This window comes from Eumetopias jubatus, unplaced genomic scaffold, assembly GCF_037043125.1.
Source record: "Eumetopias jubatus isolate StellerSeaLion01/CBP00866 unplaced genomic scaffold, mEumJub1_p1.0 scaffold_6, whole genome shotgun sequence".
Classification (NCBI taxonomy): domain Eukaryota; kingdom Metazoa; phylum Chordata; class Mammalia; order Carnivora; family Otariidae; genus Eumetopias; species Eumetopias jubatus.
This window is the reverse complement of record NW_028274812.1, coordinates 37,786,835-37,814,174: the sequence shown is the minus strand read 5'-3', so window position 1 is coordinate 37,814,174 and position 27,340 is coordinate 37,786,835. Positions and strand designations below refer to the sequence as shown.

The 27,340-nt window shown below is 36.1% G+C and overlaps 1 protein-coding gene across 6 annotated transcripts in view; it reads left to right on the top strand.

Annotated features, from left to right (window-relative positions):
* The first annotated feature begins 2,149 nt into the window (after nt 1–2,149).
* Nucleotides 2,150–27,340, top strand: part of TRMT11 (tRNA methyltransferase 11) — a 151,113-nt gene continuing 125,922 nt past the window's right edge. For 4 of the 6 annotated variants that reach the window (XM_088023875.1, XM_028117037.2, XM_028117039.2 and 1 more), the window contains exons 1-9: nt 2,150–2,278; nt 7,494–7,559; nt 9,625–9,698; nt 12,876–12,957; nt 13,046–13,138; nt 13,374–13,508; nt 14,484–14,640; nt 23,778–23,858; nt 26,533–26,697. In XM_088023875.1, coding sequence (XP_087880001.1) covers nt 2,207–2,278; nt 7,494–7,559; nt 9,625–9,698; nt 12,876–12,957; nt 13,046–13,138; nt 13,374–13,508; nt 14,484–14,640; nt 23,778–23,858; nt 26,533–26,697 — 925 coding nt within the window. In that variant the 5' untranslated portion in view covers nt 2,150–2,206. Of the gene's footprint in view, nt 2,279–7,286; nt 7,386–7,493; nt 7,560–9,624; nt 9,699–12,875; nt 12,958–13,045; nt 13,139–13,373; nt 13,509–14,483; nt 14,641–23,777; nt 23,859–26,532; nt 26,698–27,340 lie in introns of those variants that run through there. The other 2 variants (XM_088023874.1, XM_028117041.2) reach the window with 2 other exon arrangements.

Genomic DNA, 27,340 nt, shown 5'->3' with positions numbered 1-27,340 from the left:
TTTTCTTCACTGACTCTGCCCTAATACTCTCGACAGTATAAGGGCCTGTTATAACCAGAACTCAAGATTCTCCTAATTTCGGGTCCTCACTATCTAGGAATGATTCTGGTTTTCAGTCATCGTCAGGCTAGACCAGAGACCCAAATGCTTACATAATAGTAATCTCACAGGAGGAGCCAAGTTTCTAAGAAGTCTGCCCTGGTAGATGAAGCATGGATGAAGCTTTGGATCAGTTCCCAGAAGATGGACTATGAACTTTCTTGCCCCTTCCAGTACAAATTAAAAAAAAAAAAAAGTTACAATTGTGAGTCTCTAGATGTTAGTTTAAATACCAACTTTCAAAGCCCATACTCTCTTGCTGTTCCTTAAGGACTTTAGTAAGCTCAAAAACAGGGAACAGCTCTGGTGTGACTTCTTCAAAGGCAGTTTAATTGATCTCACAAGTAGTTCCATACTAACCCTAATGGCCTGGCCTGTGCAGGGTTAATTTCTACTTCCCCAGACCATGTAACCAACAGTTTGAGATTCTTGATGTACCTGACCTCCTGCTCATTTCTGGAGTGGAGAATTAGTGGGCATTTAGCCATGAACCTTAGCTTTAAGGAAGCTAAGGACACTCATGTGAAAAATCAGTGAACCTTGAATTTGGGTTCTCCTAGGCCATGTATTCTCATTTGATATCTTTGCACAGCATCCTATTAATCCAGGCATGAAAATCAGCACCTCTATGATATCCCCTATAAAGTTACCCTATTAAAATTTCATGTTTGATAATTCTGACAAGCTTTGGGGATGGGGCATATCAAGCACTGCACGTCATTCCCCTAATATTTCATTGGTTCTCTGTCCCACCTTGACCTCTCTTCTCATGTTTCATACTTTTATCCCTTTTGAAGGCTTGAGGCCAAGAGACATGTGTGTTCCTCAGAGACTCACTTTATTGCTTATCTTAAGTGGACTTACCAAGATGTTTTCCTAACAAAGACAGATTGCTTGGAAATTTTCTTTCTTTTTTTTTTTTAAAGAGAAGTCTCCTTAAATTCTTTATTCGCCCCATACAATATGCCAGATGTTATATTAAACACTTTATGTACATTATTCCACTTAATCCTAACAATCCCTTGAGGGAGGCAGTATTACTCCATTTTAGATAAAACTGCCGTTAAAGGAGGCTAAGAAATTTGCTTAAGAGCGCATAGATTGTAAATAGGGGAATTGAGATTTGAACCTAAGATTGACATCACAGCTTATGTTCTTAATCATGGCTATGAAGTATGGAGTATGTTCCCAGCACATGGTGCTTGGAATATGTGGTACTCTTGTACTTTGTGCAATATTATGGTGGGATGCAAAATAAATTGCTCTCAATAAGGCAAAAGCAATAATATATATACATAGACTATGCAAATTTTTATAATTTATGATATGCTATTTATTTTATGTGCTGTGAAATCTGTGCCAGCGTGAACAGTTAGAAGCAATTTCCATCATTGTTTTAATATAGCATTAGCTGTGGACTGGGCCTGTAAGTCTAAGATCACAACCTCCTATTAACTGAGTAAATTATTGAGGACGACATTGTGTTTTCTATGAGGTATAGAATGAACCGTAAGAGATGATCTAGGTCAAGAGCTTATTCTACATCAAAAACTAATGATGTAATGTATGGTGATTAACATAACAATAAAAATTTAAAAAATCTTATTCTAATTGGCTCAGAAGGTGTGTATCCTTGAAAAGGTATTGCAAAAATACAAAAAGTATAATAAATATTAGATGAGTGGGCCAGATCCTCCAAGCTTGGAGTAGCTAGAGAAGTCTGCACGGAAAAGGTAAAATTCCAGTCCAGTTTTGGAAGAACTAGGATTTGAAGCGTTCTTAGAGAAAGTTGGAAGTACGTTCCTGGTGGGAGGATCGATGGGAACTTGTTTTATCGCAACCTGCTGCAGAACACAACACAGCCCCCTCACACCAGCTACTCGTACTTCCGCATTTCAACCAGAAAGTGCCTCGCTGCGGGCGTTGCCCCTCCAGCAGCGTCCGGGCTCCACGTATCCGTGTGAGGAACCCCGGAACAGCACGCGCCTTGCCCAGCTTCCGCTTCCGGCCGTTCAGGCTCCGCCTCAGCGGAAAAGGCCGTGTGCGGGACGGGGGAGAAGAGGTGGAGAACTGCGCGCGTCGCGCAGGCGCACCGTAGGCGGCTGCAATGGCGCTGTCGTGTTCCCTGAATAGGTATCTGCTGCTCATGGCGCAAGAGCATCTGGAGTTCCGCCTACCGGTGAGCCCGCACTGCCCTCCACAACTTTTTGACGGGAGAGGACGGCACGGTGGGGGTTGGTGTGCGGGCGGCGGAGATCTTCTCAGCTTCAGCTGAGGGTGTGTGTGCTCGTCAGGGATATCACGCGTCCCCAGTCCCTCGGTCCCTGGGAAGGATCCGAGCTCGGCCGAGGGTGTGTGAGAGAGAAGTCCGAGAAAGACTCTCACAGACTTGCCAAGCATTTTCATTCCTTCTTCTGCCCATGCATCAGGTATTGGAGTTAGGCAGGTGAATATGACCCGTCCTCTCTCTCCAGGAACTCTTGTCTAGCGGAGAATAGAGACAGCCAACAGAAATGTTCGCTGCCGTGTTTTAAGTGGCAAATATGCAGGTCAAACTCCATGGAGGAGGGTGGGATTGCTGGTGGTGGTGGTAGGTGGCAAGGGTTAGATGATGGAGAAGTTGGGAAAAGTGTTTCATTCATTCAAGAAACATTTTCAGAGTACTTGTAATTGCATGTGCTGGACGCTGGGGATATGGAGATGGCAAAGACTGTTTCTGTCTTCAAGGAGCTTACTGTTTAGGCTAAGGTCCGAGCAGATGTATAAACATTAAGAAATAACATTTGTAAGTGCAATGGTAGATGCGTAGGGAAAAAGGAGAGCATAGAAGGGGAATCTAATCCACCTGAGGGGGTGAGGGATCTTGGCCTTTAAGATCGCTTGCATGAGGATATGACACTTGAACAGTAACTAAAGTATGAGTAGGAGTTAGCCAGGCCAAGGATATAAATAAATTAGAATTATAATTCAGTATTACTGGATTATGAAATATGTAGCTGAGTGACAAGAAGAGAGCAGGAGAGGTAGATAGGGGCCAGAAAATGCAAAGCCTTGAATCCTCTGGAAGGGAAGAGAACATTTACTTAGCTTGTAAGGGAAATTTGCTGAAAGAGTTTTAAGCAAAGAAGATTTTTCCTTAAAAATCACTTTGGCAGTGATAATGAGGATAGATTTGAGAGGAATAAGTCTGGAATCAGAGGCCAGTTAGGAGCCTGTTGGAATAGTCTTGTTAGTAGATTAAGAAGGCCTGAATTAGGGCAGGGGTAAAAGAATGGGATAGACTGGGAAAATATTTAGGCGATGAAATCATCAGGACTTGATGATTGAATATGGGGGGAACAGGGGCCAGTCAAAGATGACTCCTGGGGTGCATATAAGAGCATCTGCATTTAAAATGTAGAGCACAGGCAGATGAAAGATTTAAATTTTGGTTATTATGAATTTGATATGTTTGTAATATCAAGTGGAGATGACTGGGGTTGGGGGGGGCAGTGAATATCGGAGTATGCATGGGGTAGGATAGAGTGGTCTGGACTGGTAATAAATGTTTTGGAAGCTTCTGCATTTGAACACTAGGAGAGAAAGTGAAATTATTCAGAGAAAGCATAGTGTCGAAAGAGTGGTGGGCCAAATACAGGAGCTTGGAAGCATTGATACTGGGGTGAAGTGAGAAAAGAGGAGGTAATGAGGATTGGCAAGTGTCAGAATAGAAAGACTTTGGGGGCACAGAAATCAGGAGGGTAAAGTTTTAGGAATTTTGCTATAACTGTTGTGTAGAGTTTTGGACTGGGGTGGTAAGCTAGATTGCTTGATTTAATGGTCACTGGAAAATGAGGAAGGGGAGATAGACTGCTCTTAACTAGAGCATAAGAAGGGAAAGTAAGAGATTGGTTAACAGTTTGAGGGAGCCCTAGGGTCAGGCAAAGTTTACAGGCTGAAGAGAAGGGGAAAATGGATATAAGGTCACGGTGGGAGGTGTTGGCCTTTCACTAGAAGGGGAGAGTGGGCAAAGGAGAGTTAGGCTGGATATGGGGTAGCTGCCCGAGGGTCCGTTTTCTAGGTTATGAATGAGTCAAGGTTGTTTTTTGAGAGATCAGGGACCAAGCAGTTGAGTGGAGAAATTGGGAAAAACAGTTAAATTTGAAATAGTCATTGAGAGCAAAAGAGGGAGCTGACAAGTTAAAAATTGAGAACACAGGTTTTAGAGCAATGCTGGAAATCCAGCTGAGGGTGATGATCATGTATTTGTAATTGTGCTGAGATTTTCCGATTTTCTTTAGTTGTGTGCAATTCACTGGCCTTAGGAGTTATGAAGGAAGACTGTGGCGTTGATTCAGGGTTAATGTTTTGCTGAGCAGGTGCATTGTCAAGATAGGGGTGTAAGGGCATAGAGTGTCAAGGAGGAAGTAATATTTTAATAGATCTTACTTGATAAAGAGCTGTTTTGTGTGTAAAGAGGACTAGAAAGCCCTCTTCAGTGAGAAACAAAAGCAAGTGTAAAGGCATGGAGGGAGTTGATTATGGTGGTTTGGGGTGTGGGATGTGTGGGGAGTGAGGATGAAGTAATGGGCAGTGGGGCTAGAGAGGTGGGTAGGATCCAGAGTTTGAAATGTTTTGAAACCATTGCAAGGAATTTGGATTTTATTATAGATTTAATGGGGAGCCATTGGCTCTTTTTAAGTCAGGAAGTGGCCATTTTTTTTAAACCAGTGGGTGACTAGTAATCATTTGTGTTTTAGAGGGAGAATTCTGGAGTACCAGAGAAAGGATACTGGAGTGGAAATAGAGGCCAAGGAGGGTGTGGGCCTCTAGTCCGGCAGTGCGGTGAGAATGGAGTGGCTAGACTGCAGTCTTCAGAATAACATCCCTAATACTTGGACATTTTACCTCTTTCTTCTTCTTAAATTATTCTTAGTGTCTTACCCTGGTGCCAGTTTAATCTTCCAAAAAGCTCAGTTCTCTTTTACACCCTCATTGTCCCGAGGCTGAAACTTCTTAGTCTGGCGTTAGCCCACCATTACATGGTTCTTTTCTCTGTCTCCTCCCACCTCCCACCTCAGTGCAGTCAAGAGAATCCCCGTCATTCCCTGAATGACGCCCTCAGTTTTCATGCTTTGGCCTGTGCTGCCTTCTGTCTAGTTGGGTCTTCCCTATTCCAGTCTTCATTCTATTGATTTTACATAGTATTCATTGAGATTTACCTGCACATTTATTTTAGGTTAATTTTTTACTTGATTCTTTTTCAACTCTGCAATTTCCTTTTTAATGGGTTTTTAGTCTTTGCCAAAATTCTTAATTATGTCTTTTATTCCCTTCAATATAGAAAGCATAATAAGTATGACAAACTGTAGAAAGCACACATATTAAATATGATAAAAGAAGTCCTGTGGGCCTATTGCTTTTGTGTATTGTTTCTCTTGGTTCTTTTTCCTATGTGTGCTGGCTTATTTTTTAAACCACACTAGATATATTTGGAAAGTTATTCGAAGAAATAACATGAGGCCTCGGGTGATGTAAATCCTCTTGAAGTAGGAACATTAATGATCTAGGATGACTTGAACTCATTTCCAGGTATTAAGTTTTGTTTCTGTTCTGATTCATACATGTTCCTCTGGTATGTAGCTTTTGGGGAATCCCAGTCCAAACTGGGTGGTTTATCAGGCCATCTTTCTTTTCCATGGATGGCCCAATATTCTTTTTGTTCCTCTAGCTCCATTAAGCTGTCAAAAGGACCATCCACCCTCACAGATGCTTTTGGAATCGGTAAATACCCTGGGAAGCAGGTGGCTGCACCTTGCAATTTCTGGCTTCTCCTGAAGTTTGGTTTGGTAATTCTTGTAATTGCTCCAAGCGTTCAAGCAGATGCCAGGTTTTTCTAGTTCTCAGCAGAAGGCTCAATCTGCATTACCTAGTTTGCCATCACTAGAAGTGGAAGTCCTCTTTCACCTATGCAGATTCTCTCTGTATTCCAGGTCTTAAGTCAGTTTCCATGAAAACTTTTCTTCTGAAACTAAGGTAATCTTTTCTCCCTTGAACTTTAATATAATACCTTTTTGCTTTTACTTCTTTAAGAGCACTCACTGTTTTACAGCTCACATCTCAGTTACTAGGTTGAATGTTTTGTTCTATTAGACCATAAGCTCCCGGAAGATAAATATGTATTTATCTTTATATAGCTCACTGCCTTGTACATATTAGTTTCTTAGTTAAGTATTGAGTGAGAGGATCCCTTTGGGGAAGGCAATCAAGAGGACAGTCTACACTTTTGAGTCCATCTACTGTTTTAGAACTGCTAAGCAGGAAAACTGTAATGAGTAGCTGCCTTTATGATTTAAAATGAGAGATTAGAAATATAATGTGGTCCTGTTTTATCTTTGTAGAGTTAATCAGGGCCAGTTTTAGTTGGCACCTGCCTTATTGTACTAGAGTTCAGACACCTGGGTTTTATTGCTAGCTCTGAAACAAACTAAATGGATGAAAAATTGAGTGGCTAAAAGAACTGAAAAGCTCACGTGAATTAACGCATGAGGCGTGCCCCAGATCACGTGACCTTTTCAGTTACCGTCAGTATTTACTGATAGACTGTGCAAGTTTTTGGTCTGTCCATATAATTCAACTGAATTTAGCCCCTTGTAAATCCAAGGTTTTAAAAAAAAAAAGATTTGTTGTTGTTCTCCTAGTTGGGATGAAAGGGGATTGTAGGCACCCAGCAGAGGGTACCTATCTCTGATTGGTTTACCTCCTCCATAAGACCTACAGAGAGGAGTGGGATTCTACCTGCTTTATGTTATTTGAGGAGACAGAATTTGTTAACAGTATATATTATAAAATTTGTATCGTCATCTTGTATTTATCAATACAAAGTGATTGCTTCATAGAATATAATGTTATCTGAACAGATTTCAACTTTGCATTCCTGATGTTTTCAAAGTAGCTATTGTGTTCTCTTTCTAGTTCTGTAACTTCATCCAGAAAGAAGAGGCTAACTTAGTATAACTTCTGTTTAATAAATCCACAGTGATGCTTCCTGGTTAATCCTTATTTCTTGTCTAAACATCCTCAACTTATCTGTTTAATAATTCATTTTATTTTTATTGATCATTTGTCAGATTTACTAATCTATAGTTTTTGTCATCCATTTTTCTCCAAAATCAGGGCATTTTCTGAGCAAGTCTTTTGGCAGCCTTCTTGTGTAAAATTTCTCAGAAATTACTTAACTGTGGTTGTGACTAAAATTTTTTCAGAACCTACAGTTGTAATTTGGTGTTGAAATTTAAATGCCTCAGGTAGGTTACTTGCACACTCTTAAAAAAATCTTATTATACCTGTATCTGTTAGTAGACTTTGAGTTCCATGTGTTAAAATGTGTTCTTTCTATAATATTTTCAATGTAGGAAATAAAGTCTTTGCTTTCACTTTTTGGAGGTCAGTTCATCAGTAGTCAGGAAACTTATGGAAAGGTAAGTTGAATTTGTATTTTTCATTAGACTATGTGTAGTATATTTATAAGTAGAATCTTCGGGAAGAGAAAAACTGCAAATCTCAAATATATATTTGTGTGGTTACTTGTTTCTGTTTCTAGGGGCAATTGAATAAAAAGGTTATTTTTGGAAAAAAGTTGTGGTTTTGGAACATCATTTAAGTTTATTTCCAGTATTCATTTAGTGTATAGTTTTAATTTTTAACTCAATACTTGTACCACAATTGGTATCTGTCCCTTAATGGGAAAAAAGGGCTGTTTTCTGTTGATGAGGTATGATTAGAATTAAAATTTAGAATTTAGTGGAATTGCAGACATATTGGGAATTATTTAAACATTTGAAATTGCAGATGTGTAAGATTGTGAATTTATGAGCTTTGTATTTTGTATTTGATAGTTTATCAGTGTATTAGAGAAGTTTGGGAAATAGAAAAAGTCATTCATAATTCTTCCTTCATGTGACTTATAATTTGAGGGTACTGCCTTCCAATCTTTATTCATATGCTTTTTTTTCCCTTTAGTTCTAATACTACTTATGAACTTCTTCAGTCTCTTTTTCACTTGATAATATTAATACAGGCAACATGTTGCTACATAGCCTTCATCACTAACAGGGTTGTATAATATTTTCTGTTGATTAGTTCTATCATTATTTATCTAATGATTTCACTTCCTTCAGATTGCTTTTAAATTTTTCTAAAAAAATAATACTGAGATAACCATTTTTTTCTGTTTGGATTATTTTGAAATTTTCTGTAGAGTAGTGTAAATAATGGAAGAAGAAAGACTCACAGGGAGGATTTCTTCCAGAAGATGAGAGAACTTAGTTGAAACAAGTCTGCTAAGGTTGGACTTGGACTCCTAATTGACTTTCATGTACTGAGGGAGGAGAAAAAGAGGGAGAGTATAGATATAATTGGGTGAGAATGATGAACTGAGGTCAGGGTTCTGTTTTGTTTTTCTGTATTCCGGCAACGGGTTATCTGGGTGGAGACGAAAAGTGCCTGTAATCAGGGTGCCTGGGTGGCTTAGTCAGTTAAGTGACCAACTCTTGATTTCTGCTCAGGTCATGATCTCAGGGTTGGCAGATTGAGCCCCAAGTCTGGTTCCGCACTCAGTGTGGAGCTTGCTTAAGTCTCTCTCTCTCTCTCTACCCCCACCCTCCCACACCCATGCACACCTCTGCATGCTCTCTCTCTCAAAATAAGATAAGATAAAATAAATTGTAAAAAAGTGCCTGCAATCTTGATGGTTGAGACAGAGGATTGGTAAACACCTCTGATGCACCTGAAACTTTTTCCTTAGATAAAATAATAAAAACTAATGATAATATAATATACCCTATTATTTTCCATCATAGTTATTTCAAAGAGTTCCTTTTCTAACCCTTAGGTGGCCACAACTACCTAAAAAAAAGAGGGATCATTCAAAGAAATACGTTACTTAGAAGTTAAAATAGCCGTATTGTCAGGAATGATCAATAAAAAATTCTGAGATTATACTTTGGGGTAAAATATGCATTAATTATTTTGGTCAAAATACATAAGACAGTAAATACAAAATTAATCTTTTTTTTAAAGATTTTATTTATTTATTTGACAGAGAGTTACAGCGAGAGAGGGAACACAAGCAGGGGGAGTGGGAGAGGGAGAAGCAGGCTTCCCATGGAGCAGGGAGCCCGATGTGGGGCTCAATCCCAGGACCCTGGGATCATGACCTGAGCCAAAGGCAGACGCTTAACGACTGAGCCACCCAGGCGCCCTACAAAATTAATCTTAAGATTAACCTTATATTTGCTGATATTTGCATTTATGGTCATTTATAAACGTGTTCTGATGTTGTACTCTATTATCCTAACAGGTTACCTATTAAAATAATTTATGTTTTTTTTTTTTACTATTGGAGCAGTTTTTATTTTGGTTAGAGTCAGATCAGGTATTCTTACATAAAAGTAACAAATAGGAATCTCTTCTTATTGACTTCTTGAATAGAAGCAAATGAGGCTGTAAAACCAGTTACAAGTTGTATATTGTTATTTTTTTCAGTCTCCTTTTTGGATTCTTAGCATTCCCTCTGAAGATATTGCCAGAAACTTAATGAAACGAACAGTGTGTGCCAAGTAAGAGAAACTTACAGTGTTTTCCTGTAGATTATATACTGTACTTCTCATACTACTCTGTCCTTGCTATATTGGCGGAGAATTAGAAGGGCTTAGTTGTTGAGGGGAGCTCACTTTAGCTTGCAGATACATGAATTTGCCACTGGGTGGTGGTGGTAGAACAGGGAGTTCTCTGCTGAAACAGGGTGAGGGAATCTTAGTGGTGAAATGCATAAACACTTCTTGTGGGGTAATTTTTTTAAACTTCTATATTAAGCAGGATTATGGTATAAGATGTAAATGCTGTTTTTACATAGGATAAATGCCACATTTAATTATAACCAAAGTATTGAAAATCTAAAGATGTTTTTATAGATGGCTTTAGTTGGATGAGCAGATAAGTGTGAAATGACAAAAAGTGAGGACTGCCATGAAATATGTTTTGCTGTTTTGTTAGAGAACGAAGTCCTGATTATCATATCTTGTGTGGATTACTATAATGATGCTGTTCATACTTTATCCTACCTGTTTTCTAGATTTTATCATTGGTATCTTATCTTTTTTTCATTTCCTCCTTCTTTCCCTCTTTCCTTTCTAATCTTTTAAGTTGAAACTTGCTAATGGGTCTTACTATTCAGCAAAAATGACTATCAGACAGAAATATAACTAAAAAAAAATCTTTTGAATAATCATTACTTTTGATTAGTATATTAAAATTTATGGCTCTAAGTAAGAGTTGTTTGATTTCAGATAAGGCTTATTAGGTTTAAAATAGCTATTTGAGGACCAAGAACTTGTACACTTCCTTCAAAGCTCATATCTTTTCCTACATTTGCTTAATGGTATAATTAATAATTATGTAATGATTGTATAATATTATATAATTTCCTTGACTACTTTTTATTTTCTGTATATTTTGAATAGCTTAGGTTGGGTATACCTTCAGTGATAGCTAAGTAAGGGTGGTATTACTGTAGAGGTCCTCTGTCTATAAATTTCATAGAAAGCAAAGGAGGAATTCATTTTCAAATGAAGAAATTCACAGTCCTAATTGTAGCATTAATTGTTCTGGAAATAAAATAGACTATTATAAGCATGGATTGAAAAGTAACTTAAATTTAAAATTTTTTTTGTGGTAGACTAGGGATTGAAAGTTAATTTTGTTTTGTTGATTTCTCTTTAAAATGGAATATCTTGAGCATACCACAAAAAGAGTGAAAAGTATAATAAACCCCTAGGTATCTACCTTGTTAGATCTCAACATTTTGAGATACTTGCCACAGCTGTCTTTAAAAAAAAAAAAGTGGTTTACAGAAACCATTGACTCTGTGCACCTTTCCCAATTCCATTCTCCTCCTTCCCTCAAAGGATAGTGTCTTAAAGAATTTTTGTCAGAAAAATTTCATTATTACTTCCATAATCGTTAAAATATTTGAGATTATTGTTGATTTTATATTAATAAGTGGGTATCCATGGCTTATTTATATAGCACCTATGAGAAATGTGACAGCCTATGTAAGCTTTATAATCTCTAAATTATGGATCATAATAGTTCAGTCATATATATGAAAACTTTGAAAATCTAAATCATAAAAGATATTATTATAAATTAGTGTTCCAATTATAGCTGAAGTTTTTGTTGTATGCCTAATCTTTATTTTGACTATTTAAAATATAAATTTATTAATATATAAATTTCTGGAAAAGAGGATATGGAGTCATATTTTGTTGATTCTAGGTTATCATTACAAGCATTAGTTCCTATGTTATACTGTATAATAGTTCGTTAGGGATGATTATGATCCATTAAACTGCCTTTCCCTGAATGGCCTGGGATTTCTTTTTTCTTTTTTCTTTTTTTTTTTAATTTTTCAGAAGCAGTGTATTATAGTGCATGTAGTCATGTGTGTAGTTTGGAGTCTGATGGATTGGAATCCTAGCTTCATTAATTGCTATATGACCTGAAAGAGTCATTTTATCTCATTGTGCTTCAGTTTCCTCATTGGTTCAATGGGTGATGATACTGGAAGCTACCTCATAGGGCTCTTATGAAGAACAATTATGAATCTGTATTAAATGGCTTAGAATAGTCCCTTGTACTTTGGTTATATAAAGTGTTAGCTTTTATTATTTTTGTTTTTTTAAGGTTTTGCTTTTCCAGAGGTTGAGTTATATATGCTTTTCCTCAGCTTAAGCTTCCAGGAATCTTCTCCCTTAGGTTTCATGAAGGCAGTGAGCTTTGTTCTGTTGTATCTTACTGCCTAGAATAATTTCTGGTATACAGTAATACTTAATAAATATTTGTTGAATAAATGAATTGATCAAGCTTATTATAATTTCTAAACATTAAGAACAAATCATGAATACATGGAATTTGGGGACATCTATTTTGAATAATTGTGTTTGTTGCTTTTTACTCTTTGTACATTTGTATAGCTGAGGTCACCCCTTTAGTGATGGCTAAATAAGAGTAGGATTACTATAGAGGCCCTCTTTCGATAAATTCGGTAGAAAGGAAAGGAAGAGTTTGTTTTCAGAGGATAATATTCTCAATCCTGATGGCAGCATTAATGACATTTATAAAGTAGTTTGAATTTAGATGCACAAAACTATGCTACTATGTAGATTTGAGTTCCATTATAATGAATTCTTGTTTGTAAGGAAATTTTCTTGTAATTGTTTAAATGTTCCTTGAAATTGGTGGAAGCTTGAGGATTTTTTTATAGTAAGAATTTTCTTTTTGTAGTGGTTAGAAAAGTAACAGTTACTAAATGTTAGTAAGTAATAGCTAAATATTAATTGTAACATTTTTAACTGGTCATTTTTGTTTTATGGAGAAGACACTGGAAAAATTGGATTTGTGGCAGCTTGTCACCCATTTTACTAAAATAAATGATGTTACTGCATCATTTGTATTCTAGTATAAAAATATAATAATGAAAACTTGGAAAAATCTTGACTTACGTTAAATTTCCTTCTGTGTAAAGTTAAACTTCTCTGTGATTTGGACTTATGTTTATTTTTAGGACACATTTCTCATTTATAGCTTAGAAAATATAGGCAATAATTGTGTAAGTGGAATAAGAATAAAGAACTAGAAAGGAAAAAAAAGATAAAAGGACTAGGGAAGTAATTGTTACATATTACTGCATGAACTGATTTTGTTACTGAGGTTAGTACTAATCATTTATTTTCTAGGTCCATATTTGAACTATGGGGTCATGGAAAATCTCCAGAGGAGCTGTATAATTCTCTCAAAAACTACCCTGTGGAGAAGATGGTGCGTAGTGAAATGTGTTTTTTATAGGTATATCTACAGATACTGTAGAATTATGAAGCTTAAAAGAATTTATTTGCTTTTATTTTAGGTTCCATTTCTGCATTCAGATTCTACATATAAAATAAAGATTCACACATTTAATAAAACATTGACACAAGAAGAAAAAGTCAAACGAATAGATGTAAGTGAATTTAGCAAAAATGAAAAAAATCAATGAGAATAATGTGGTCTGCTGCTGTTGATACGTAATAATTCTCAATTCTGTTAAGTGTTTATTTTGTAGCACACTGTGTGCTAAGTAATTTTCATGTTTTGTCTTAATGCTGATACCAAACTTACAAGATAGGTATTATTATATAAGCACTGTTTTTCCTTTAAAATTCTAATGGGACATGAGAACCACTTTTATTTTTTAGGCACTTGCGTTTCTGCCATTTGAAGGGAAAGTGAATTTAAAGAAGCCACAGCATATATTCTCTATTTTGGAGGATTATGGTTTGGACCCAAACTGCATCCCTGAGAATCCACATAATATTTATTTTGGTAGATGGGTAAGCAAGTGTTCTTTTTACCTGTTTCAGATTGTTTCTTTAAAAGTTTAATGTCAGGGAGCCTGGGTGGCTCTGTCATTAAGTGTCTGCCTTCGGCTCAGGTCATGATCTCAGGGTCCTGGGATCGAGTCCCACATCGGGCTCCCTGCTCAGCGGGAAGTCTGCTTCTCCCTCTCCCACTCTCTCTGCTTGTGTTCCTGTTCTTGCTATTTCTGTCAAATAAATAAATAAATACATCTTAAAAAAAAAGTGTAATGTTAGACCTTTGTATAGGACTCTTTATATGTAGAATTCTTTGTATAGGACTCTTTATATGTAGAATTCTAAGACAACTGAAGACTCAGAATTACTGTATGAATTCAAATGAGTGGAAAAATACGTGGTTATGTGTTTTGTTTTGTTTGTTTTTCCAGAGATTCCTGGGAAGTGCAAGACGCTTGCTAGATAATAGGGCCTAGGTTAGGAGGTGGTGTACGAGGAAAAAATAACATAAGACTTGTCAGAAAGTCTGGATTGCTTTTTAAGTGGAGAAAAGGCAGAGTGCTGTGGTAGTTGAGGGATCTAATTTGTGGAGTTCTTGAATCTAAGCTCATATTCTGAAAAGAAATAAAATTATTGCAGAGCAGTCCTGCTCACTTCCCTAAGGGTAATGGAAGCTGGGGCTTATGTTACAGATTATTGTTTTTAAGAGAAAAAAGAGGTGGGTAGAGTTTACTCACCACCAACCTCTGGAATTACTGCATTCAAATTCAATTCAAATTTAATTTGAAAAGTCACTATAAATTACAACATGCTAAAAAAAATACAAGGAATTTGTCCATAATTACCTCAGTCACATTTTTTTAAAAGAAACAAGTTTAGAGCAATGGTAAGTGGAAAGATGTTTTTATCATCAAGATATGGTGGTTTTATTGTGAATGGTTATCTTCAATCTGTTTTATGCAGTTAAACTAATTTGAAGAATCTCTGATCTAGATTGCAGATGGACAGAGAGAGCTTATTGAGTCTTACAGTGTCAAAAAGAGACACTTTATTGGAAATACAAGCATGGATGCTGGTTTATCATTTATCATGGCCAACCATGGAAAAGTGAAAGAAAATGATATAGTCTTTGATCCATTTGTTGGAACAGGTATTTTTATTTACTGTTAAACTAGTGCATAGATGTTACTTGTTTATATTAGTCAAGGTCATAGTAATGTTTTTGCTAAAAGATTAGTAAATTTGTACAGAATAATCTTAATTATCATGAGATAGTGGCTAAGAGACGACCACATATTTGTGTAATAGCCCAGTATGCAACACTTGTGCCACTTCAAGAATGACATAATTTTGTGGGCTTTTTCCCCAAGTAAACCACTAGGTGGAGGGGTATGCCATACATTGCAATACCGTGTACTGTGGAAATGTTGTAAAGCTATACAGTTTATTTAAATAGGAAAACTTGGGTGGAAAAAAGACTTGAGTGACAAGATAAAAAAAAGTGTTTTTCATTTAACATTGATAACCATATACTTACATGGAAAAAAATGGGTAATATGTCTAATCTTTGATTTGGTTTGTAGAGGTTTATAAGTGTGAAGATAAGGAAAGTGACTTAATTATCAATGGGCTGGAGCCTGGCTGCTGAGGCTGCAGTCTGTGTTTTATACACCTGATTAGATGTCCTTGTAATTAACTTCGTGTAGAAGTCCTAAAATTCCACCTTTACCTCCTCCGATTCCATGAAGACATTTTCCTGCTTTGCCCCATTTTTTGCTGGATCTTACTCATACCTAGGGAACGCTCATATTTAGGTGTGTCTGGCTAAATTAATTGTGATTCACATTGTGTTGGAACAAATTATGTTTGTGGTTGGAGTTTCTCCCTGTAGCTGTCCTTTACCCATCAGAAACTTGGGAAGCAGCATTGCCACAATAACTAACATTGTTGAACTAAAAAGAAAAAAACTTGCTGAGGAGATTATGGCACAGAGAGAGGTTATGTGACTTGGCCAAGGTTATACAGTGTGTAAATTTCATGAGATTCAAACTCAAGCAGTCTAACTCCAGAGCTCCTGCTCTTAACGACTATGCTAGAGCTGTGTCTTTCTGCCTTAGGATCTGTCGGCCAGCTGTTATACTATAAACTGACTTGAGGAATGTGACCACATGTGATTAGGAAGAAATAGTATCAACGTCAAAAGATTTCTAACCGTTGGAATGATTTTCTGTGTTGTTGAATTAATCCACTAGTGAGGCTCTCTTCTCCCACTCCACCAGTGTCTCCATATATCCCACACCCGATATTCGACCTGTTTGTTTCTTTCCTACCCTCCTTATCCTCAGTGCCTCCTGCAACTCTTTAAACTTTTATTGGAAATAATGCCAAACTTATAGTTAAGATACAAGAATAAAAATAGAACAGAGAACACTTGCATGTACTTGACTCAGATTAAACTTGTTAACATTTGGCCTCATTTACTTTTATCATTTGTTTTCTTTTTATGTTTATGTTTATGTTTATTTACATAATTTTGTTTTCTTTACCATTTGAAAGTAGGTTGCATCCATCCCGTCCCTTTACCTCTCAAATACTTCAGTATATATATCTGAAGAATGAGGATATTCTCTTATATAACCACAGTATAGTTTTCAATGTTAGCAAATGTACTATTAATACAATAATGTTCATATGACATTTTTGTTAATTGACCCACTGATGTCCTTTATACCATCTTTTTTTCCTTTCCAGTCTAGCATCAAGTATTGTATTTTGTCCTTGCTGTTTCTTTGATTCATTTGATATGGAACAAGTCCACAGTCTTTCTTTTTCTTTTATGAAATTTGCACTTTTGGAGAACACTGTCCCTCCTCTCTTTATTTATTATTCAGAATGTACCTCATTTGGGTCATTTATTTCCACATGATTAGATTCAGGTTATAAATTCCTGGCTGGACTACTACAACAATGATTTTGTGTCCTCCTCAGGGCATCTGCATAATGGTTATCTGCCCCTCATTGGTAATACTCATTTTGATCAGCTGGTTAAGGTGGTGGGTGATTTTTCCATTGCATGATTGCTATTTTTTCCCCATTGCAGTTAATAGGCATTCTGTGGGGAGACATGTTAAAACCCATGTAAATATCCTGTTCTGCATCTAAATTCCCCCTCACCCCTGTCAAGTTCTCAGGTTTGGCATTCATTGATGATTCTTGCCTGAACCAGTCTTCACTTTGGTCACAAAGGGATGATTTTCCAATAATAGTACTCCCTCCACAATTGCCACTTGACACTCATTCTATTATAACCAAGAGCCCTTTCTTCTCTCCTATGTATTTATTATCAATATAAGCTTGTGAATTCCCTCTTTTTCCCCCTTAGTGGTCTATAATTCATTACTAATTTGTTACTCAAATTGTCCCACGTTTGCCAAGTGGAGCCCTTTCGCGCTAGATCTGTCTTTGTGACCTGTTCCTGTCTTTTATTTTTGAGTACTTTCTTACTGTTTGGCTCATCTTTTACCTGCCCAAACCCTGGAATCAGTCATTTCTCCAAGGAACCATTGTTGCTTTTAGTGGGGAATGGTATTAGAGACCAAGATCTGGGTGCTAGGTATCTTCATTTCTCGACCCTTTCAGCAGATAAGCTAGGACATTTATGTGTGTATGTGCACAATATGCATGTAAATGTGTATGCAAGTACACATATCCCTATATATGTACTGTGTGCACGTGCATGTGGATATACACAGATATTGTAGAAATTGTGAATTTTCATATATACTACAAATTCTAGTCTATCCTGACAGATTTTGTTCTTGCTTATCCCCATTCCATTTTTACATGTGCCTTCTTCGACATTGAGAATCCTGTTTTTTTTAACCATCTACACATTTATTCTTTTGCTCATTCCTATAATACATTTAAAATACTTTCAAAATTGCTTTGCACTTACCACCAAAAGAAAAGCAAAACAATACAAAAACCCTGTTAAAAGGATATGTTTTAAGGCTATGTATTCAGTTCTCTATGCTACCCAAAGGGCAATAAAGTCAAATATGTCAAATATTGTGCTTTCTTTTTTTACCCCCTCATTTAAAAATCAGTTCAGAGTTCATTTTTTTCAGTTTGCCCTCAGTTTTAGACTTTTACCTCCTTCCATCCTCTTTGATATATTTTTAAAAATGTAGACGATCAGTTTGCTTCCAAAAGTCAACTGCACAAGAGGTATACTTAGACAAATATTGCTTCTTTCCATACCACTTCCATCTTCTTCCCCCAGCCCTTGTCGATAACCAACTGCTCTTTTAGTTGATTCTTGTTTGTGGTTTTTTTGTAGTGATAGGCAGATATATGCACATTTTATTTCTACTTCTTTCTTACACCACTTTGTTTTTCTCACTTAATAGTTTTTCCTGAAAAATCACTTTCTGTCAATTCATAGGTATTGTCTTCATTCTTTTTTATAGTTGTATTCCATGGGTGTATATACTATAATTTATTCAGTCTCCTTTACTTGGACATGGGTAGTGTCCAGTATTTTAGAGTTACAAATAATGCCTGCAATGAATAATCTTTTGTGTATATACTTGTGTAACGTTGGAGATATGGCTCTAGGGTAAATTCATAATAGAATTGCTGGTTGAAGAATGTAGGTATATTGTTAAACCTTGCTTCACCAGATTTATTGTCAAGGTTTTGAAATGTTGCCAGTCTGTTGGATGAAAACATTATCTCACTGTAGTGTTATTTTGTATTTCTCCTATAAGTGAAGTCTAATAACCTTTTATATATATATTTTTAACATATAACATATTATTTATTTCAGGGGAACAGGTCTGTGATTCATGAGTCTTATGTAATACCCAGTGCTCATTACAACACATACTGTCCCCAGTGTCCATCACCCAGTTACCCCATACTCCCACCCCCCTCCCCGCCAAGCAACCCTCAGTTTGTTTCCTATGATTAAGAGTCTTTTATGGTTTAAGAGTCTCCCTCTCTGCTCTCATCTTGTTTCATTTTTTTCTTCTCTTCCCCTATGATCCTTTGCCTTGTTTCTTAAATTCCACATATCAGTGAGATCATATAATTGTCTTTCTCTGATTGACTTATTTCGTTTAGCATAATACCCTCTAGTTCCATCCACATCGTTTCAACCTTTTATATTTTAAGGGCCTTTTTAATAATTTTTTTGGAAATATTTTTCATGTCTTTTGCCCATTTTTATGTAGACATTTATTTTTGGAAGTAATTTGTATGTTAGGGAATTAGCTCTCCCTCTCTTTTCCTTTTTTTTTTAATGTAAATGTAAAGATGTATACATGTGTATATTACATATATGCATATGTGTGTGTATATATATATATATATATATATATACACACACACAAAAAAAACAAATATTTTCTCCCAGTTTGCCATTTGGTTTTTTTTTTTTAAAGATTTTATTTATTTATTTGAGATAGAGAGAATGAGAGATAGCACGAGAGGGAAGAGGGTCAGAGGGAGAAACAGACTCCCTGCCAAGCAGGGAGCCCGATGCGGGACTCGATCCTGGGACTCCAGGATCATGACCTGAGCCGAAGGCAGTCGCTTAACCAACTGAGCCACCCAGGCACCCGCCATTTAGCTTTTGACTTTGCAAGCAGTTGCTTTTTCCCACGCAGAAGTTTTCCCTACATCTAAGTAACAGAGGTATCTAGCTATGTTATTCTTCTAGTACATTTATAGTTTTAGTTTTGTTTCCTTTAGATCTCGGTCTGTTTGGAGTTTTTTTTTTAATTATTTTTTATTATTCTCAATTAGCCAGCATATAGTACATCATTAGTTTTTGATGTAGTGTTCCAACGATTCATCTGTTGCATATAATACCCAGGACTCATCACCACACGTGCCCTCCTTAGTGCCTCTCACCCAGTTACCCCATCCCCCCACCCCCCTCCCTTCTGTAACCCTCAGTTTGGTTCCTGGAGTCCAGAGTCTCTCATGGTTTGTCTCCCTCTCTGATTTCTTATATGCTGTGAGGAATGGATCTATAATTTCTCTTTTTTCCAAATGCTGAACCTTTTATTAATCCTTAATTTGTTCTTGGACTTTAAAAATTTTTTCTGTGAAGTGAGAAGAATTCTTTGATATACATACATGTACATAATATGTACACATACATGTAGACAAGACTATAAAGTCTAAAAATAGAGTTCCTAGCATAAGTAAAATTTCTTTCCCTTGATGTATATGAGGTTGGGTGTATTATGAAATGCTAACTGCCACAGCAATCAAAATATTACCTTCAGTGTGAGTAAGGGGCAAGGAGGTCTGCCCCTAATTTGCTTTAGAGCAGCTCCTTAGAGTGGGTAGTAGATCGTGGTCTTGTGACTGTTTACATAGGACAATTAATTGAAAATTGGTAAGAAGATCTTTGCAAAGTTGCTGCTAAAATATATTTTTTTCTAATTTGTAGTTTAAGCATAGCTTTAGAACTTTAGTTTTTGGTGCTTTTGTTTTGAGATTGGTGATATAATTATAAATAGACACAATTTTTAAGTATAGTTTGTCCTTTTTCTTGGGCCTTTTGTCTCACTGATGGGTAGTACCTTCTGAAGGATTGGGGAAATACCCTGTGCCCTCCTCCATGGCCATAGTTTTTCACAAATATTTTTGATAGTATTTTTTCCTTGTTTCCTTTTCTAATATTTAAAAACAAAGTCAAGTGTATCCAGTTCTTTTCCATTTTAAAGGCACAAAATTGAAGTATATTTGTTTCCCAAATGTTTTATCCACTGACTTCTCATGACCTGTGTTTTTCTCAAGGTTATAGGATAGAGTAGAAAGCTTCTGGGAAACTGAAAGGAGAGATGTAATCTTTTCCTGCCTAAATACCTTTCCTTTTTCTTTAGACAGTCTGCTATTGTCTAGAATGACATTATGAGCTGTAGAAACATAACTTTCCTTTCCATTTTGGTGAATATATATTGCTTTTCATCTTAATAAGATTTTTTAAAAAGTTGCTTATCTCCATTTTTTTTTCTGAGGGAGAAGATACCTATCATTGGGCCAGCTCTAAGTAGTTAGGAAGTCCTGTTGTTCTAATATGAGCATGGCTAAAGGATTGATGAACATGATATGTTGAATTCCTAGAATGGTACAGCCCTGCCTATGATATACAAGAGTTGTGAATGGTGTACAACTCTTACTGAGTGTGCAGCTTTACTTAATTTAATAACAAATTTTACTTTTGTTTATCTAATTGGTAAGCAAAGTGTATATTTATTTCAGTTGGTGCTGACTCCAAAGGAGAGAAAATGGTATAGAGAAAAGAGCAAATTAAGTCCTTAATCTGTTAGTTATTACGTCACTTTGGGCAACATTCTCAACTTGTCTGGGCCTCAGTTCCATCATTGATAAAAGGGTAATACTAATATATTGTGAGGATTAAGTGAGGTAATATATGTATATGAAATTCTTAGCAAGTTGCCTGACACATGGTAGACATTCAGTAGACTGTAATGAATAACATTATTATTTTGTTAGGAACTTAGATGCCTTTTTGGTGAAAGATGTTAGATACAGCCAATATTGAATGGTGATGATGAACAATTTGGCCATGAACTCATTTTCTAGTCCCTTCTTTGGCTGATTTCCAAGATACTCATCATTTGCGACTATTGGCAAATTGTAACAGCAGGCAAGGAAATCGAGGGTTAAAATTGTAAACATCTGATTCTTTGTTTATAGTGAAAATAATTGGTACAAGTAGACACACAGCCAGTTGCTGTAGGTGGCTGTGATACGATTTTATGACAGAGGTCCATAGATCTTCCTTTTCTTCTTCCCCTCTCTAAAGTGAGTCAGCTATTTTAGTAATTGAGACTATATCCAGGAGGCCATTATACACTCCTTGGCTGCTTCTACCTTTCGATGAGCCATAGCGTAAGGAAAAGAGTGCAGCTCCTTTTGAAATTTATCATTGCAGAATGATAGACAAAGATGCCAGGTGTTGGGAAACTACTGGTCCTGGGAGGATACTGTGGGGGAGGAAAAAAGAAAACGAGGAAAGAGATCATTGGTCTCTGTAGGTCTGTGGAATAGTCTCTGCTTCCTTCCCATTTTTGTCCACAACTCTTTGTAGTCTCCTTTTCCTGAGTTTCATAGTTTATCTGGTAAAATTTCTATTACAGTATCCTTTTGCTCAGGCTGCTAGTGTAACTTACCTGAGTTCATTTGGAAAAAGGATGAATTAGATACAGTAGTATTCCATTTTTCCTCCTTTTCTCCTTTCCTTTTAGCAAAACCAAAGCCCAGTCTCTCATTTCTACACTTCTGTAAGGCTTTTCACTTAAATTTCTAATGATGAAAATCACAAATTAGTTTCTATAAATTCTACTTATTGTGTCCTTTTGCCTGTAAGATATTGCCCTGACCTTAAAGTGGTTACTATTTAAGTAAGGAGAAATTAGAACACTGAGTTTGTGGTATTTGTACACTTGATAGCATAAGAAATTGGGTGAGTCACATACCTGCCCCTCACCACTTCACCCCTCCTTTATCACCCCTTCTTCCACCAGAAAGCTTCGGGGAAACTCCAACTGAGGTATAACTAAATGCAAAAAATGCTTCAATTTAATTGAGAAAACAACTAGATGATTAACAGCGATTACCCAGTGACCAGTTCAGAAAAGCTCATTTATAATGACTTTATTTAAAACTTTGAAAGCTTAAAGGGGACAAAGTAAACTAACAGATGTAGTCTAACAGATTATTCATCTCCTTTCAGCAGTGTACTCTAAATTGGGTCTTCTCAAAACTCATTCTAACCAAATGGATAAGGTTCTGTTTAAGGAAGCACAGGAAAGCTTTTCTGTTCCCCTTGACAACTAGTTCTTCTAGGTGAGTATCTGCCTTAATTGGCAGAATTGTAGTAATTCCTCATAATTTGGGTGAAGTGATTTTGTGAGTATTCCAAGTCATCACAATACAGTATCTTTTCTAAATTTGGATGGTTCCATTGATAGAACAAGACTAACAGGGTCTTACTTAGCTTCCCTCTCACACAAATGCTTCTTGTAGTTAGTATGAGGGAACTTAGGTTTTGGTTTCTGCTGTACTTTTTTTAGTCCTCCATTCTCTTCTTCATGGACTCCAGTAGTAATAGTCAGTTACAGTATTTTTTACAAACAAAGTCTATTTATTTAAGTGCATGTTCCCAGACTGTGTTTAAATGGCTATGGAAGGAATACTATTAATTTATAGATCTTGGCCCTCTGGAGGCACTACCCATCTTAATTTTAGAAATTACCTTTGAAAAGGATGTAAGGGAAAATATATAGTTATTTTCCCTTGTCTGAGTCTGTGCATAGTTTGAGAATAAATTTCTGATGTCAGTTTGACAGACCTTTCTATGGTATAGCTGTTAGGACTAAGAGCATTTTAATTTGGATGAATAAAAAAAAGTAAAGTTCAGTGGAAAGCACAATTAAAATAATTTTGTGATTTTTTTTCTTTAAACAATTTAAAAATATTATTACCTTTTATTTTAAAGGGTTTTATTAAATTTTAAATATTTATTAGGACTTTTCTTTGTATGTGAGCTGGGCACAGCTACCAAGTTACTTCGTCCAGTCAAACTGTATTGGGACTTCTGTTCTTACTTCAATCACAGCACTAAGTAAACAGAAAAGTCATTGTATTATTATTTTTGTGTATGCTTGATAATAGTTATTCAGAAATTCATATTTACAGTTTAAAATAAGAGGTAATTGCTTCACTGGTTACAGGAATAACTATTTCTTGTCCTAATATTTTAATTTTTGTAGGGATTAATGTCTTACATATGAATTGTGCCGTCTTAAGTTATTTGAAACTCAGGCTTCCATGGGAATTGAGCCCAGTTGTCAGAATTTATTTATTGCTGACTCTTTTATATAGTAGCTTTATATGCTCATTTGTAAGTAAGGAGCAAGATGCTTTGTATAGACCTCTCAAAATCAGATGAAAATGTCTAAATATACATTATTTTGATAAAAAAAAGTTATTTCCCTAAGTAGTATGTTTAAAGTCATGATGCCAGTACATACATTAATTCCCTACATTGTGACCAATGTAATGAGCACAGCTTAGGGGTTTAATTGTGAGGCCTACAAAATATGGTCAGGACCAGTGTTATTATTACTCTCTGGTACTCTGCCTACAGCTAGTTTGTAAGACTTTGGATCAGATTAAATAGGGGAAGAAACAAGAGTCTGGGACTTTCTGGTTAACAGACCATAACTGTGTGATTTTTTTTAGGTGGCCTTCTGATAGCATCTGCTCATTTTGGTGCATATGTATATGGGACAGACATAGACTACAATACAGTTCATGGCTTGGGTGAGTAGAGGTTCTAGACTGTTATAGTCTTTGTTCTTGTACCAAGTGTGCCTTCAAAATAATTAAATGGGTTTATATGGCATTATGCATCTATCTTTAGTGTTAAGATACAGAGTTGTGATAAAATGTAGTTTTATTTATTCTTACAAACAATAAGATTCGTTGGATATCTGCTTTTTACGAAGTGATTCAGTATGTGTAAAGTGATCTCCTGGGGGAACACAAAGATGAAAAAGAAAAAGCTCTCCCAACAGTCTTAGTAAGAGAGATTTTTAAAAAGTTGGCAAACTCTAAGGTTGTGAACTTTAGGCTTGGGAAGGAAGTAGGAGAGGGACTAGCCATCTTCTAATCAGCATGTCCATATTAATAACATGTATACGGTTTCTATTTAAAGATTATCACCATTTCTTATTCATAATCATATGTTGCTTGAATACTGGATTAATTTTTAGTCCTTGAGTACCATATTGTTTTTAATTCCATAACCAACCAAAATATTTTTGAAGCCGTTAAGGTGACAGTAACTTAGAAGATTCTGCATTAGACTCAGGTTAACTCGAGACAAACATTTGTTTACTTTGGAGGCAATTTTGGAAACTGTTTTAAAATCTAGACACTTTGCTTATGATACATGATTGGATGGAATTGAATCAAACTGAAGAAAGTATTTCCATATACCTGAATGGTACTAAAAATGTCAAGTTTCATTGATGATTTTGAAATTCTATTTATGGTATTCCATTATTGTAACTAGAATCAGCCCTTTGAACACCCTTCTTCTTTTTACCACCCAATTTTTCTCAAGTTACTGTATCGGTGAGAATTTATTATACCTTTTTTTTTTCCTGAAACAATCTGACATACTGTGCTTGATGACTTCTCTTTTTTCCTACCTTGACTCTAAGGAATTTAGTAATATTTATCATAAGGAGAATTGGTTATATTTTATCAAATTCATCTAAATGGGCTAAGCAGAAAAAGATATTCTTGGGAATATGTTAGAGCAAAGTGCTAAGAAGAATTATTCCAGTTTGCTTTTAGTAGAAGTAGTATGTTTGCTTTAAGGAGATTGTCCTATATAATTTATTAGAATTCTTATTTATGAAAGTTATGTTATAACCTTTCAGTCTACTTGGGTAAAATTCTGATTGAGGTAGAATTTTCTCAGAGCTTTTCCAAGATGCTGTTAAATATGCCCTCTGTTTCATATGCTTGTAATTTTTTTCTATACTCTCAAATATTCTCAAAAACCTGTTTTAAAAATACAAAACCTTTCCTATCAGTCCTATAGGGATCCTCTAACTGCCACTTTGTTTTTCTTTCCTTTTGCCAAAGTGCATCTTGCAAACTAGTATTGCTGTCTTTTCTTCTTCATCTCTCACTGTCTTCTGTCCATTATCTTCTAGCTTCCATGTCTGCTGAAAACTCTTAGTAGGGCCACAAAACTATAGCATTTGGCAGTGTTGACCTTCGTAAAGCCTCCCTTGGTTTCCTGGACCATGGCCTCATCGGTACTTATACTTCCTTGGCTTTCCATCTCCGTCTTAAGGCCCTGTGGATTTCTTTGACCTGTGCTAACATGTTGCTTTTTTCCAGGCATCTCTCTTTGACCACTTCTCTCACAATGCATGTTACGCAGTCATGTCATTCTTCTCCTTTTGATTTTTTAAGTTTCATTTTTATTGTGAAGTAGATCAAGATACAGAAGAGTATGTAAAAATAGAATAATTATAGAAAAAAACATGTAACTGCCACCTAGGTTAATAAAAAATGTCATTCATTCTTATGGATTTAACTTAAGTGCGTATCTGATATCTCCTCAGTATATATATTCTGGCCTCTACCCACTGAATAGCTCTTTCTGAATGTTCTATAGGTAGCTGACAAGCATGATCGCAAATCTCATTTTTTCCCCTAAGCTTGTTTTTCCTCTTGGTTTCTCTGAATTTTTTTTTTTTTTTTTTTTTTTTTTTTTTTTGGTGAGAGAAGGCAGGTAGGGGCAGAGGGAGAGAGAGAATTTAAGCAGGCTTCATGCTGAGCGTGGAGCCCAGTGGTGGGCTCGATCTCACATCCCTGAGATCATGACCTGAGCTGAAATCAAGAGTTGGATGCTTGACCAACTGAGTCACCCAGGCACCCTGGTTTCTCTGATCTTAATCAACGGTTTCCTAAACTAGAACTTTTGAACTTCTTCCTTCAACTCCCACTTTAACTTTTCATCTGTAATGTCTCCATTTGGCCTCCTCTCTCCATGGTCATAGCACTCTTTCATTTCCCAAGTTAGCTCTCTTCATTTCTGTTTCATTTATTTGATTCATCCCAATTTTATATGGGGCTATTTGCTCTTGGAGGAAAGGGACCATGTTCTATACAGCTTTGTATCTTACTTGTATATGCTTTCAATTTGGTACGTGTTGAATGAGTGTTTAAGGCAGTTTTACTTGAAAGGTTACAGAACAAGATCAGTTAGATAGTACATTTTACTGTTCAAAATATATTTTTGTAGTAAGTTGAAATAAAGTATGTAAATAAAGTTATGATTTTAAATGAAATCAAGTTTTATTTGAGTGGATGTTGGTTTAGATGAGTTAAACATTATTTTAGCTAAACAATAAGAAATAAGAATGCTCTATTTGATTTAGTAGTTTCTGTATTCCTTTTTCTTTCCCTTTAGGAAAGGCTAGTAGGAAAAACCAGAAATGGAGAGGACCAGATGAAAACATTAGGGCAAATCTTCGTCAGTATGGTTTAGAGAAGTATTACCTTGATGTCCTGGTTTCAGATGCATCTAAACCTTCCTGGAGGAAGGGCACATATTTTGATGCAATCATCACTGATCGTAAGTTTATTTTTATACAAAAGTAAGAGTAGGATTAGTTTCCTAAAGTCATTTACATTTAAAGCAGAAAATCTGTCAACACACAGAAAAATACCAGCTTGTACTAGTATTCTCCCCCTGCCCCCAGACTTCTTCAAATAGTGAGAAGGAAAAAATGTGAATATAAGGCAGGACACGAATTTAACTAAGTAGTTAAGAGTTTACTGTTTTGGTTTTTTAAATTATATATGTTAATCTGTCTTTCCTTTTTCTCTTCAGTTTATTTTTTGGAGCATATATTTGTTTTAAATTTTTGACTATAATTGGTTATTAGTATACCAGCTGGAGCCAAAATGTCATTTGCAATTAGTGTCAGATGTCAAAGAAGAGAGTTTTTATTTTTTTTACAGATTTATTTGAGAGAGAAAGCATGTGCCCGCCCCCTCTTCTCCCCACCATGAGTGGGGGTAGGGGCAGAGGGAGAGAATCTTCAAGCAGACTACTGAGCATGGAGCCCAACATGGGGCTCAGTCCCACAACCATGATATCATGACCTGAGCTGAAACCAAGAGTTGGACGCTCAGCCTACTGAGCCACCCAGGTGCCCCAAAGAAGAGAGTTTTAGATATCACATAATTCTCCATGTGTAAGCTTTGGTGTTTTG